Source organism: Heloderma suspectum, chromosome 2, assembly GCF_057233095.1.
Source record: "Heloderma suspectum isolate Gila_16-S chromosome 2, 16-S_ref, whole genome shotgun sequence".
Taxonomy (NCBI): domain Eukaryota; kingdom Metazoa; phylum Chordata; class Lepidosauria; order Squamata; family Helodermatidae; genus Heloderma; species Heloderma suspectum.
This window is the reverse complement of record NC_139459.1, coordinates 254010013-254025178: the sequence shown is the minus strand read 5'-3', so window position 1 is coordinate 254025178 and position 15166 is coordinate 254010013. Positions and strand designations below refer to the sequence as shown.

At 43.6% G+C, this 15166-nt stretch overlaps 1 protein-coding gene across 3 annotated transcripts in view; it reads left to right on the top strand.

Annotated features, from left to right (window-relative positions):
* Nucleotides 1-15166, top strand: part of ARHGAP26 (Rho GTPase activating protein 26) — a 363812-nt gene that overhangs the window by 340947 nt on the left and 7699 nt on the right. For all 3 annotated transcript variants that reach the window (XM_084838781.1, XM_084838783.1, XM_084838782.1), the window contains exon 22: nucleotides 1854-1945. In XM_084838781.1, the coding sequence (XP_084694907.1) occupies nucleotides 1854-1945 (92 nt within the window). The remainder of the gene's footprint in view (nucleotides 1-1853; nucleotides 1946-15166) is intronic.

Sequence of the window (15166 nt, the reverse complement as noted above, 5' to 3'; positions counted from 1 at the left end):
CATGTAGAGCAGCATTCTCCAATCTGGTGCCCTCTGGATCTGCTAGACTACAAATCCCATCATCCATAGCCAGTGTGGCCAATGTGTTGATGGGTTTTGTAGTCCAACACATCTGGAAGCCACTAGGTTGGGGAAGGCTGATGTAAGGGCTTGCCCCACTTAACCTTGTTGTCCTCCATGAACTGAGAAGATGCCCTAGCACACACCCACTGCTCCCCTATAGTGCACATTCCAGGGGAAGATCAGTAGTGGTGGACAAGCTGTCTTCAGGGAAACTTTTCTGCCATTACTAATCTTTTCCTTAGATGAACTCTGGATAAGCCTCAAGGAATCCCTGCATTCACTGGAATGGTTCGAAGACGCTCGCTTTGCCTGAGGGTCAAATTACACATGATATGGAAAATCTATCGTCAGATCTCTCAGTGGCTTTCCTTTTCCATGAAAGGGGTTGAGGGGGATTGGATCAGGGCCACGGTGCCAGGGGAGGGGATTTTTTTAACCCTTCCCTCCTGCACCATTTATCTGACTTAAATTGCTCCCTCCAAATGATTAGGGAAGAGATAATTGCTCGGTAGTAGGGAGCATGCTTTACATGCAGAGGGTCCCAGGTCCAGTCCATGGCATCTGCAGTGTGGGGTGGGTGGGGAATGCATTAAAAGGTGATGGGAAAGACTTGGTGACAGGCCTAGAGACTCTAGAGAGCCATGGCCAGTGTAGTGAGACTGGGCTACATGGACAAGTCACCTAACCTGGTATAAGGCAGCATCCTATGTTGCATCCTAGACATGGGTGCAAGAACCTGTCTTCCAGGAATTGGTTTGTAGTCCTTCTTTCCCCGTTTCTTCCCAATCACTTAATCCAAATTGAACGCCAACCTGCCTATGGAAGAACAGAAATTCAGCAGGTAAGAATGTCCTTTGGTTTACTATGGCTTTGTCAGAGGTTATGCTTTAGTAGTAGTCTTTTTTATTTTATTTATTTCACTTTTTTATGCTTTGCCTGCAGGACAGTTTATCGCCCATTTCCAGTCTTCCCCTGCAGTGCTCAGCCGTGGCATAGTGTTGGAGACTTCCTAGGGTGCGCTGTTAGTTCACAAAGAGCAGATAAGCTTTAAAAGGCTTCACTGCTATTTGGCACCGACCGTGTACTGTAAAACGCACCCAGAACCCTCTGCGGGCGGGTGGGGAGGGCTACAGCTGAAGCATGGAGATTCTGTAGCAGGTGAACTAGTATGGGAAGAACTCCATCAGGGTTGGAAGTTTGTGCTGCACTGTTTGAGCAGATGCAGTTCTGGAACTGAGCTAGGAAACGCATGCCAAAATCTGCTGAATTCGAATGATTTACTCTGCTGATGAGAGATTGCTAGCAGAGTTTGACTATGTCAGCCTCAACCAGAAGGCAGGCCTCTGGCTAATGTTTCTTATCAGCAACTCACAAAAAAAATTCCCTGTTGACTGTAAAGCTGATTCTCTTTTCTCCATCTCTTTTCACATCTGTCCAGCACCCTCTGACATAGTATTACTCAGTCTGTTGGGCAACCATGGGCATGCCTTGCTCCTAAATGTTGCAGTTACGTTCTCAGCAAAATTTCTGAAATGGCGAAATGTGGTATGGAGAGGAAGTGCTCTCTCTCTCTATATGCTTATTCTTATCTTGAACATTCTTCATTTTTCTCTCCTCTGACCGGTGTTCCCTCTTTAACCTGCATTTTACCATCTGGCAGTTGTGACACACTTCAAGGATTTTTGAGGGAACTTATTTTAGAAATAGTCCTCAAGGCTACATACACGACATGAATGAATGTGTTCACACCCATTTCCATGCTGATTTTTAAATCATTATTATTTTCACAGTTCACCATTCCGTAGAGCCAGAGCGCTGTATGCTTGTAAAGCAGAACATGACTCGGAGCTGTCCTTCACGGCAGGCACCGTATTTGATAACGGTGAGTATCCAAGTGTTCTCAGTTCCAACATAATACCAAAAGCATGGATGGTGATTCTGAAGGACAGAAGGCAGCTTGATTATACTGAAATCCTGTGTGACCCACTGAGTACTGTAATCTAAGACTTTATCGTATTAGAACCAGAGATTTAAAAAAAACTGCGCTTTCTGACCTTCCAAGGAATAGCACTAGCAGTTTTTAAAAAATATCTAGTTCTAATACGATTCAAATGTGCTGAGTTTTCAGATTGAATCTTTATGATTATGAGGGCCAAACTATATCTTACACAACAAATCTGTGTATCTTTGGGGATGCAAGGACAAACACTCATTTGAAATCAGTGGAAGGAGAGCTGCTTGGGGTGGGTTCACTTGGGGTGGGGAAATGGAGAGCAGGAAACATCATGGTATCTAATTTCTTGCTGTGATAATTTGGGAACCCCCAGCCAGACCCATATTTTTAGCATATTTCAAGCAGTTTCACCTTCATGGTTTTCAGTTCGGTTTGTATTGAAACATTTTGATAGAATCATAGGATTGGAAGGACCTTGGAGGCCATCTAGTCCAACCCCTGCCCCTCGCCCTGCTTAATACAAGATCTGCAATGCAGGATGGAACTGCAGCATCCCTGACTGATGGCAGTCCAACCTCTGCTCAAATACCTCCAGTGAAGGAGAGCTCACGAACTTCCCCTGTCAAGCAACTCTTACCATTAGGACATTTCTCCTCATGGTAGCAAAATCTACTTCCCTGTAATAGCCACCCATTTCAAGATTCATTGGATTGATGATTACAAGCCAGCGATACCAGGAGCAGCCAGTCAGTTTCTGTGAAATGTCAGTTAAACTCAGTGTCTAGCATGGGAAGGTGAGCAGCATCTCTCCGTGCCAGGTATTGGGTGTGTTGCATATGGGTAAAAGACTCATTAAAAGTTGTCAGATAACAGTGAGTTAAGCCAGGTGTGGCCATAGGCTTTAGAAGAAGGAGGCTTTATCCAGTTAAATGAAATGAGTGAGGAAGAATATCAGTCCCACAAGCCCCACAAGGAGGTGGCAATAATTTTGTATTTCAGCAAAAATGAAATGTGGTAAAAAGAAGGAAACACTTTAGAAGAGGGCAAGTTTCTGATAGAATCTTTGGTGTTCTTTGTTAATTACCAGCCAATTCTCCTCTGTCTCTTAGACATACAGGAAAGCAGAACGAACAAAGAGAGGCTGTTTATAGTGAACAAACAGTGGTTGCTAGATAAAAATCAATGGCTCCATGCAGAGAGACAACTTGCATAATATTCCTTGCATATGGCATGCTCTCCTAAAAAGATATAATTAAATCCGAAATGTTAATTACTGTGGCAAAGTGCATTTTAAAACTTCTGTATTAATAGAAAAATAAATAAACAGTTGTTAGTAATAGCATGTGAATTGAAGCAGGAATTTTCAATTTAGTTTTTTTGTGGTGCTTGCCGTACAGGCTTTTCTACATTGTACAATAATCCATGAGAGAAACCAGCTACGTAAGTCTGTTTCTCATTAGTAAGACTGAGTGTTGTTGCAAAAGAGGCCAACTACCCTCCTTTTCTTTATACCCTGAACTACGTTATCTTTGACAAGGCACAACGCTATGTTTTTGAGAATCAAGCAGTCTCTGGCTAGAAGGACAGAAGTCAGTTGCTCATCTTTTCCATAATCTCTCATTGGTGACAACTACTCTCTTGTTTGTTTCTTTTGTTACAATAAGGCCAATCATCGTAGATAGAAGTAACTTTTTAAGCAATCTTTTTCCACAGTGTTTTTTTTAAGGGGTAACTTTGGCAAGTGTGAAAGGTCCAAATGGCATATTTGAAAACAACAGTGTCAACTGATGTTTCAAATTTTGCAAAATCTTCAGGTCAGACATCGTCATTTTGGCAGAAGGTGCAGCAAATATACTATGCTCATAGTTCCAAGAGGTCAAGATCAGTGAGATTAGAACTAGATTCCAGTTTGGAAAGGGGACGTTTGCTGTGGGTGGAGATTTGAAGAGCCTTGGTGGTAATAATGAAAAGAAAAATGTCATAGTTCTTGAAAGTGCCACATACAATGTGGGTATGAGTTGTGTTCCTAAGAAACTTTCGTTGCAATCTTATGTACAGTTAGGTTGCTTAAATACCACCTTGACTATCTTTGGCAGAAATGCAGGGTATGAATGGTAGCGATCAACAAATGCGACTTGTGTTTTGGAGTGTATAGTTTTTGAAAGTTGCTATTTTATTTGTTTGCTTAAGCTAGCTTTTTATTCCATCTTTCCATGCCCAAAGTGGCTCACATATATTTAAATGAAACCCACACATTTTAAAAGAATCAAATAGCACATGCGATGAACTCCTTGGCTCTGTTCCCATATTTCCCACAGTATATGCTGTGGATCTCATCTTTCTAAGTACATCAGCTTACAGTTAGAGCTGTCCTATTGCAAGGTTTGAGGGGAATTCCCCTTCCCTGGTATAAGTTTATTTATTGATTTATTTTATACCCTACTTTTTGAAATATAAAAGAAACTCATAGCAGATCAATGAAGCTTAAAAAATCATGCACTTTGGGTTAAAGGTAAGAAACCTGGAATACATTAACCCATACTAAACAATTTTTATATCGATCTCAGGAAGCAATGTACCCTGCGGGGGCACTGTTTTGTCTTTTAGTCCATGATCCTGGCCAAATCTTCTTACCATACGTAATGAATAATGTTGAATGTGATTTTTGGCAAGGTCTGCATCCCAGGAAATGGAGAATAGGTGTTGGATCTGCAGCAAACACAATTTATATACATCTTACTTATACCAGGCCTGCCATGCAGCAAGGTGAAGTGACCTGCTTAAGGCATCACCAGCAGGGAAGGCATACAAGGCCTAGAATGCTTTGTGTGGTCACCCACATCCTCCAGAACGTTGTCCTCTGAGTTGCCACAGCATCACTTTACACTTGTTTACACTGAAGTACATTTCTAATTTAAATGCCCATTTCCCCCCGCCCCCATTTAGAGAGAGCCTTTTCTTTTAACCACCATAAATAATTGGGTGTCATCAGCAATTGTGGCCACTTGCTCTCCCCTAACTTCAGATCATCTATGAACAAGTTAAAAGGCACTGGTCCCAATACAGATCTTTGGAGGGCCCTACCACTGTTTATATCCCTGTGTTCTGTTTCCAGTTCTTTAACCAATTACTAATCTATAAGAGGACCTCTCCCTTTACCCCATGCCTGCTAAGTGTTCTCAGGAGTCTTTGACTTTGTCAAAATCCTTTTGAAAGTCCAAGTAAACAGTGTCTACCAGATCACACATATCCACATGCTTGTTGACATTCTCAAAGAACTTTAAAAGGTTAGTGAGACAGGTCTTATCTTTGCAGAAACCATGATGATACTTTAGCAAGACTTGTCTTTTTATCTACTTGATATATATTTTTTCTTCAATAACACTTTCACCATTTTACCCAGAACAGATGTTAAGCTAAGTCCTGTAATGTCCTGGCTCGCCCTTCTCCAGAGTCCTTTTTAAAACTAGGGATGCAACCCTATGCATGTTTAGACAGAAAAAAGTCCTACAATTCCCAGCATCCCCTAGTCAGCATGGCTGGCTGGGAAATGCTATGAGTTGTAGGATTTTTTTCTGTCTAAACATGCATAGGATTGCACCCTAGGTATCCTAGACGTTTGCAAGTTTATTTTGGGTTTGGTGTAAATATTAGGTCAGTGATGGATAGAAAATGATTTTTCAGAGACAGTATCTTGCTTTGTTTAAAAATGCTTTCTAGTGAAATATAGTGCAAATATATTTATTTAAAGAGATGTCATATGATTTCATATTATGTGAATATGCACACTCCTTGTTTTGTTATGTTTTTTATGTATGCCCATTTTATATATGCCATCTAATGCTATTAGGACCTTATAATCACCACTGGGAATGTTCTCTTGATGTAGAGAATATTGTTTATAAGGAAACAGTGTTAAAAATTAAAACAAATTTCTTTCAAAACAGGAGTAAATGTGAGGGGGGATCAATATCACAAAATGTTTAGGCATTATCACTGCATGTCCATAGCAACTTTGATCAACTAAAGTGCACAGTTTTATCAAAAATTCTGGTTTAACTGTTCTACTATCAAAATGATTTACAAAAAATAATAAAATACATAAAACACAATAAAATATTCCAAGTCACAATAAAGACAATTCAAATTACTCAAATCAATTCCATACATTAAAATCAAGGTCAGGATAAAACAATTCAGTATAAAAACAGGGAAGACAGAATTTTAACCTGCACTAAAAGTTTGGTGAAATAAAAAGGTCTTAGCAGCTTGCCTGAAGCTTAAAGTAGTCTGGCAGTGAACTCTTTGAAAACCTCAGTATCAGTTTCCTAGAATGAGCTGAGCAGAATCTCCCTGCCTTCTTTCAGTTCAGTTGAATTTCAGCCTGTCTTATGGTCACAGTAAAGCTTGTCTGAGATCGTAATGATATAGGGCAGGATACAAATGTTTTAAATAAATAAATAAATAGTTACTCAAGAAGTTGCTTCCTACATATAACAACTCTGTAGGGGGCTGTATGCATTTAAACACTTAATTGCATTTCTACCTCATTTAAAACTTGTTATTTTATCTATATCCTGTTCTTTCAGTTTCTGCTATAAGCGCTGAACAATTAAAGACTTCTTAAAGAATATAAAAATACTTACTCCATCTGTTAGTTTTTTGGCTGCTGTCAATATTCTTCTATGTATCGCCTTCACTTTTCTAAAAATTCTTTGAATTAGGCATGGCAAGATCATTTTTGCTAATCTGATCACTCTAACCTTCGCTGTTAGCAAAGTTTGTACTATTTGATATATATTTCTCCTTCTATGGAGAATTCTGAAACTTTGTTGTTGGTGTGGTGCCTTGTGATTAGCAGTGCCAGGGCTGGCCCTGTCATGAGGCAGACAGAGGCACCTGCATCAGGTGGTGGAACCAGAGGGGTGGCAAATTGTGCCGCTTCCCACCCCCATCAGGAGCGCTCACCATCTCCTCCAGCAGGTGCTCTGGAGAGCCCTGCTAGCCACTCTCCCACTGTAGCATTTGTCCCAGCAAGAGAGCAGCTGGCAGGGCTCTCTGGAGTAGCCCCCCACCCTGTTTCCATCACATCACATGCCGCCCTTCCTCTTAGCTTTCCCCTGCTGCGGGTCTCTGGCTGAGCTCTTGTGAGACCCACCCAGCTGACCTCTCACAAGAACCACCTGGCCAAGATCTTATGAGAGCCCTGAGGCTAGGAAGGGGAATGAGGTAGCAGCGGAACTTGTTCTCGCCTCAGGTGACAAGAGACCTTGGGCTGGGTCAGCATTTAGGACTGCAAAGTTGGCTGTAAGTGGGAAGACCCAGCTCCAAGTCTTTGCTCAGCCATTAGGGTGACCTTGGGCCAGTCACTGCTTCTCAGCCTTACCTACTTCACAGGGTTGTTGTGAGTATAAGGGGAAACTATGTACACCACCCTAAGCTCTTTGGGGAAGCTAAAAATCGGATGGATAGATAAGATAGATAGATAGATAGATAGATAGATAGACAGACAGACAGACAGACAGACAGACAGACGTTGCTAACAATACAATCCCTATAAATAAAACACTAATAGCAACAGCAGTATCAGATAACAGATCAATCATTAAAAGCTCAAGAGAATAAAATTGTCTAGACCTAGCTGGCACCTAGAAGTGTGAGAAACCATGACGTAGTGATAGAGCACATGCTCTGCCTACAGAATGTCCCTAGTATTTCTAGGTAGGGCTGGAGAAAATGCCTTTTTGAGACCCTGCAAAGCTGCTGCCAGTTCATGTTGACCATCCAAGTGTAGGTCGGGGATGGAGATCTTCCTCTGTGTGCGAGAAAGTGTGTGTGATGTGTGGTTGGCTGGATGTGTATGTGTGGATCTGTGTGTGTATGAGAGAGAGAGTGTGTGGCCCCACTCACTTTAGCGTTGACTTCACACACTTTTTGTGGGGGCACCCGCCTCTGGTATGCAGCCCTCAGAAGGTTGCTTGGAAAAGAAGGCCTCCCTCAAGTCAAAAAAGTTTCCCAACTCCTGATGGAGACAATACCAACAGGATTTAATTGATCCATTAAATAGGTCAATGGTCTGATTTGATCTAAAGCAGCATCCTATGTTCCTAAAAGTCAATAAAGTTGGTGCTATGTGAATGTCTCAGGGCAGGACATTCCACAGCCAGGGTGCCAACACACAGAAGGCCTTGTGTTGGGTCGCAACAGAACCTCTGAAAGTGGGACCCCTAGAGTAGGGCCTCTGAAGATAGGGGCAAATTTGTATGGTGGTAGGTAGAACGTAAGCAGTACATATAAACCCAAAACAACTCAAGTCATTCAATATTTATGCAGCAGCTATAGAAAAAGTAAGGTAGCAGGGCAGTGCTGCTATTAATATTAAGGATTCAGGTTTCATGTAGTGCTGGGACAGAATCATAGAATAGTAGGGTTGGAAGGGGCCTACAAGGCCATCGAGTCCAACCCCCTGCTCAATGCAGGAATCCAAGTCAGAGCATCCCTGACAGATGGCTGTCCAGCCTCGTCTTGAATGCCTCCAGTGTGGGAGAGCCCACCACCTCCCTGGGTCATTGGTTCCATTATTGGATTGCTCTAACAGTCAGGACGTTTTTCCTGATGTTCAGCCGGAATCTGGCTTCCTGTCACTTGAGCCCATTATTCCGTGTCCTGCACTTGGGGATGATGGAGAAGAGATCCTGGCCTTCCTCTCTGTGACAACCTTTCAAGTACTTGAAGAGCGCTATCATCTCTCCCCTCAGTCTTCTCTTCTCAAGGCTAAACATGCCCAGTTCTTTCAGTCTCTCTTCATAGGGCTTTGTTTCCAGTCCCCTGATCATCTTTGTTGCCCTCCTCTGAACCCTCTTCAGTTTGTCTGCATCCTTCTTAAAGTGTGGTGCCCAGAACTGGACACAGTACTCCAGATGAGGCCTAACCAGTGCTGAGTAGAGGGCAACTAGTACTTCCTGGGATTTGGAAGCTATGCTTCTATTAAGCATAGCCCAAAATAGCATTTGCCTTTTTTGCAGCCACATCACATTGTTGGCTTATATTCAGCTTGTGATCGACAACAATTCCAAGATCCTTCTCACTTGTAGTGTTGTTGAGCCACGTATCCCCCATCTTGTAACTGTGCATTTGGTTTCTTTTACCTAGGTGCAGAACTTGGCATTTATCCCTATTAAATGTCATTCTGTTGTTTTCTGCCCAGCGCTCCAGTCTATCCAGATCACTTTGAATTTTGTTTCTGTCTTCCAAAGTATTAGCTATCCTGCCCAATTTTGTGTCATCTGCAGATTTGATCAGCATTCCCTGCACCTCCTCCTCCAAGTCATTCATACAAATGTTGAAGAGCACTGGGCCCAGGACTGAGCCCTGCGGTACCCCACTCGTTACCTCTCCCCAGTTTGAGAAGGTCCCATTGATAAGCACTCTTTGAGTCCGATTCTACAGCCAACTGTAGATCCACCGTATCATTGTTTCATTTAGCCCACTTTGAGCTAGTTTGCTCATCAGGATATCATGGGGCACTTTGTCGAAAGCTTTGCTGAAGTCGAGGTATATGTCTACAGCATTCCCACAGTCCACAAGGGAGGTGACTTGATCAAAAAATGAGATCAGATTCATCTGGCAGGACTTGTTCTTGACAAATCCATGTTGGCTTCGAGTAATCACTGCATTGATTTCAAGGTGCTTCCAGATGGATTGCTTTCTAATCTGCTCCAGAATATTCCCAGGGATTGATGTCAGACTGACTGGTCTGTAGTTCCCAGGTTCCTCCTTTTTACCCTTTTTGAAGATAGGGACAACATTAGCCCTCCTCCAGTCATCTGGCACTTCCCCTGTCCTCCATGATTTCTCAAAGAGAAAAGACAGCGGTTCTGAGAGTTCTTCTGCCAGTTCCTTTATTACTGTAGGATGCAGTTCATCTGGCCCTGGAGATTTGAACTCATTCAAAGTAATTAGGTGCTCCTTGAGCATATGCCTATCGATCTCAAGCTACAATCCTGCTCCTTCAGCCTGTGTTTTTCCTTTGCCAGCGGGGTCATAGACCCTCTTTTGGGAGAAGACTGAGCCAAAGTAGGAATTGAGCACCTCTGCCTTTTCTTTGTCATCTGTTATCGTTTTGCCATCCTTATTTAATAGCTGAACAACCGTTTCTTTCCTCTTCCTTTTACTTTGCACATAGCTGCAGAAAGCGTTTTTGTTGCTTTTAGCATCCCTCGCTAACTAGGGATGTACGAAAGTCACTTACCTGGTCCCGCAGCTTGCTTAGCAGTGGGGGGGAGGTGCTTCAGTTCTCCCCCCGAAGTTCAGGCCAGGGGGGGAGGCGCCCTGCCTCGCCCGGCCGAAATTCAGGCTGGGGAGAAGCGCCCCGTCTCCCCGGCCGCGAAATAAAAAAGTGAATGTAAAAAAAACAACAACACACACACGTGATAGGCTACGTAACGATTTACGTAGCCTATCACGGCTAGATTTCCAAAGTCAGCCGTGATAGGCTACGTCAATCATTACATAGCCTATCATGTGTGTGTGTGTGTGTGGGGGGGTTTTTTTTACATTCACTTTGTAATGGCGGTGGCGGCAGCCGGTCGGAAGACCGGCCACCGCCACCGCCAAACCGCCGCCGGGACCCGCCGCCGAGAGGGACATTCAAGGGAGGTAAGTCCCATCCCGGGGTGGGGGCGGGGGGGCGGAGAATTTCACCGCCAAGTTCGGGGGGCCGAATGCGTTGGCATTCAGCCTCCCCGAGATTCGTGGAGAAATTCTCCGCCATCCCTATTGCTAACCTCAGCTCGTTCCCAGCTTTAGCCTTCCTGACGCCATCCCTGCAATTCTGTGCTACCTGCCTGCACTCTTCCTTTGTTACTTGGCCTTCTTTCCACTTCCTATATGTGTCCTTTTTTGTTTTCAGGTCATCTCTAAGCTTTTTGTGAAGCCAGATTGGCTTCTTCTATTGTCTTCCACCTTTTCTTCTTGTTGGAATTGTTTGTAATTGTGCCTTGAGAATTTCCTTTTTTAAAAGCTCCCACCCATCTTGGACTCCTTTTCTCGTTAGCGTCGCTTGCCATGGGACCTTACTTATCATTGTTCTGAGTTTATTAAAATCAGCTTTCCTAAAATCCAGGGTACGCATTTGACTACACTCGGCTTTTGCTTCCCTTACAACCAAGAACTCAAGTACAACATGGTCGCTTTCCCCCAGAATTCCTGTAACTGCTACTTTATTCACTAAGTCATCTCTGTTGGTTAGGATCAAGTCAAGGATAGCCGATCCTCTAGTTCCTTCCTCTACTTTCTGTAGGAGGAAGTTATCCGCCTCACAAGTCAGGAATTTCCTGGAGGGGCCATGTTTTGCAGAATTTGTCTCCCAACAAATATCGGGAAAATTGAAGTCCCCCATTACTACTACATCATGCTTCCTTAAAACATTGGCTATTTGCTTTTCAAAAGTTTCATCCTCGTCTTCTCTTTGATTGGGTGGCCAGTAGTAGACTCCGACCATCAGGTTCCTTTTATTCTTTGCTCCATTTATTTTGATCCAGATGCTCTGGATGGGGCTACCAAGTTCATCCTTTTGTATTTCTGTGCAGAGATATGTATTTTTCACAAACAGTGCAACCCCACCTCCCTTTCTGTTCCTCCTGTTCTTTCTGACCAAGTTATATCATTCACTTGCTGTATTCCAGTCATGAGAGTCATCCCACCAAGTCTCAGTTATACCTATCAAGTCATAATTTCCCTCTTGTATTAAGAGTTCAAGTTCATTCTGTTTGTTTCCCATACTCTGGGCATTAGTATATAGACATCAAAGACCATGTGCTTCATAGTCTGGCTTTCTTCCTACATGTTTCTGAAGACTATTATTGGGTGCTATTAGAGCTGTTCTCTCCGTTGAAGTGCATGAGCCTATGTCCATTGTTACCCCCAACTTTACATCTCCCTTCCCCATAGGATTCAGTTTAAAGCCCTCCTGATGAAGTTCTTCATGCTGTGGCCAAACACATTCTTCCCATCCTTTGAGAGGTGCAACCCGTACCTTGCCAACAGCCCATCTTCCAGGAAGTATAGCCCGTGGTCCCAGAATCCAAATCTCTCTCGTCGGCACCACCTTCGTAGCCAGTCATTCACCCGGAGTATTTTTCGTTCCCTTTCTATCCCTCTTCTAACTACTGGAAGGATGGATGAGAAAACTATCTGGGCCCCAAATCCTTCCGAAAGCTCCAAAGTCTGACGTGATTTCTTCGTAGCTCCACTTTGCAGTATCATTTGTTCCCACATGGATGAGAAGAAAGGGATACCTGTCAGTGGGCTTTATGAGTGCAGGCAACCTTTCAGTCACGTCTCTAATCCGTCCTCCCGGGAGACAACATACCTGGCGAGTCCACGGGTCTTCGCGACATACTTGGGTCTCGATCCCACACAGCAAGGAGTCTCCCGCTACTACCACTCTTCTCTTCTTCTTGTTGTAGCCTTGGGTTTCATCGCCTCTGTTTGACTGACCTTCAGCCTCTTGCTCACTCTCATGTAGGTTCCCCTGTGATTCTTCAGGCTGCAGGCTGTCCTCCAGTCTCATCTGCAAGTACCTGGAATCGGTTCCACAGCTCCACTGCTTCCACTGGTGCAAAGTGGCATCTAGTTCTTCTTCTCCTAACTGTCACCCTTTTCCAAGGAGTATCCATTTTTCCTCACCTCAGCATTTCCCACTTCTGCATGTCTTGCTGTTGCTCTTCAAGCTTCTGGTCTTCCCTTTGCTGCTGTAGTTCCCCCATTCTGTCCAAGAACTCTTTGTGTTCTCTTATTCCCTGGAGGGTCGACAGTCGCCGCTCCAGTCCACTTACTTTTTCTTCCAGCAGCGTGATCAACTTGCAGTTGTTGCAGGTGCAGGCCGTGTTGTTCTCAGGCAAGAAAACAAACATGGCACACATCTTGCAGGTCACCACCACTGGAGAGTCTTGTCCTTCCATAGCCTCTTTTCCCTTTTTGTGTCTAGCTTTGTGATTGTTGTAGACTAGCCTGTGCCTGCTCCTCTACTCAGTAGATGTTAAAAGCAAATGGGGAAAAAAGTTTGTTGAAAAATGAAAAAAAATGTTAGGGGCCTCCCCCTTGACCTCCCCTGCCGAACTCCCCTGGCCAACTCCTGTTTGCTCCCCCTGTCCGCTCACTCTGGTCACTCGCTCTCTGGGAGCTTGCTTGCTTCAGTAGTCCCTGGACCAGCTGGAGCAGCTTGCTCTGCTCTGCTCTGCTCTGCTCTGCTCTGCTCTGCTCTGCTCTGCTCAGCTAGGAAGCGGGAAACAGACTGAAGCTTCCTTGCCCACTCAGCTGCTGGGAGTACTCAGGCCACACACCCCCAATTCAGTTGGATGGGGAACCTCTTTCATCCTGAGAGCCATATGCAGTTTCAGACAAGTTTTCAGGTGCTGCATTCCATCCGTGGTTGGAGCTGAAGAAAGGGACGAGGCCAAAGGCAAAAGGAATGGGGCACAAATGCCAACCCATTGTAGCTTAAAGCTCTCTCTGCCAGTAGCTAAGCCTTAGGATAGGCATTTCAATCTTTTAGTATGGGGAAGATCTGCAAAAAAGCTGGGAAACCAGCAAACGGCTCGTAATTCGGAAAAAGGGTGGGGGCAGAGGAAGAGGGCATGATTTGGACCCTAGGAAGGCTGGATTTGGACCGTGGGGCTGCAGTTCCCCACCCCTGCTATGGCGGATCACAGAATACTTCCTACTGGTACATATTTAGCAATGTTTCAAAGAGAAGTAACTGTTCTCCGATTTATCTCTCTCAATGAAGTAATTTGTTTGAGGTTGAGATGAATAATTTAACCAGCATGACGCTGCGGCTGCTGGAGTATCTACAGAGACTGCTCAAGAGTCTTGTAAAGATGACTCTTTCACCTGTTAAGAATATTCAACTAGCCATCGGATGTCTTCATTCAAAATTGTGGTGGGAGACCTTAAAATTAAGACTGTCAAAGAGAATAATCACATTTTGAGAGTAACAGGTGTTCGTCAAATAACCTCTGATATCCACATCATGAAGAGTATCATGTTCTAACCTAAATAGAATGATGAATGAATATGGAAATCAGTTGAGGCAATAATATAACCAGTTGCATTAACCATTTTAATACAGCCATGTACATTGGACTAAGACTGTGGGAAGTGTTGAGGTCAGAGAAGAGATGACTGGACCCATTATCGTGTTGTAATTAAAGTAGATGTCAGAGTAAAGAAGGTAGAGTGTGTCTGTGTCTGTGTGTGTGTTTGAGCCCTTAAGATAGGGAAGAACAAATTGAAACAAACAGAAGCTAATGCAGGGCAGTTAGGATATTTAACATAAGCATAATTCTGGAAAATGCAGAATTAACCTACAAATATAAAATATCCTAAAACATTGTGTTGATAAGATGTTCTCTATGGGATACAAATTAAATGAGAAACTGAACAACAGATGGGCAGTCAAACAGTGCTGCACAGGAAATTGCTTTAAAGAAAAAAGGGGGACATCTGCATGGTTTAATAAGGACTTTGGAGATGTGATATATGGGAAAGCAGTAACAGTTATGGCAATGCAATAAAAATATGGGTTTTTCTTCTTCTTATGGTAACGTTCACCTGCTTCTGGGTAAAGTCTTATACTTGAACATTGAAATCTGGACCTGAAATAAGCCCTGTTTGGGCATTCTGTACCTGAATAGGGCAAACACATGACAAGAGGGAGTGCACTAGCCCCGCCCCTCTCACCATCACCCTCTATTCGGGAAGGGCAATTGTCTGAAGACAGAAGCCTCTGCATGAGCCAGAATGCTGGAAAATCAGGGGAGATAGAGGATAAAATGGGATACTCTGTATGTATAATGTCCTGAGCTCCTTGGAGTAAGGGCAGGGTGTTTTTTTAAAGTATAAATAAATCCGGTGAAAGACTTGGCTGCCCTCTCACCTACTGGCATAAAATCATGGATGATCTGCTCAGGTCATTTTATGCTTCATTCAGTAGATTAAGTTGCACAACTTCAGATTTGGAATTTAGAACCGAATAGTTGCATCCCTTCATATATATATATATATGTCTGGCCGCTGTCTAGCAGCCATAGGATTGTGCCCTAATAGATGCTTGAAGACTGGGAACAAAATACTGGAGAAGAATTT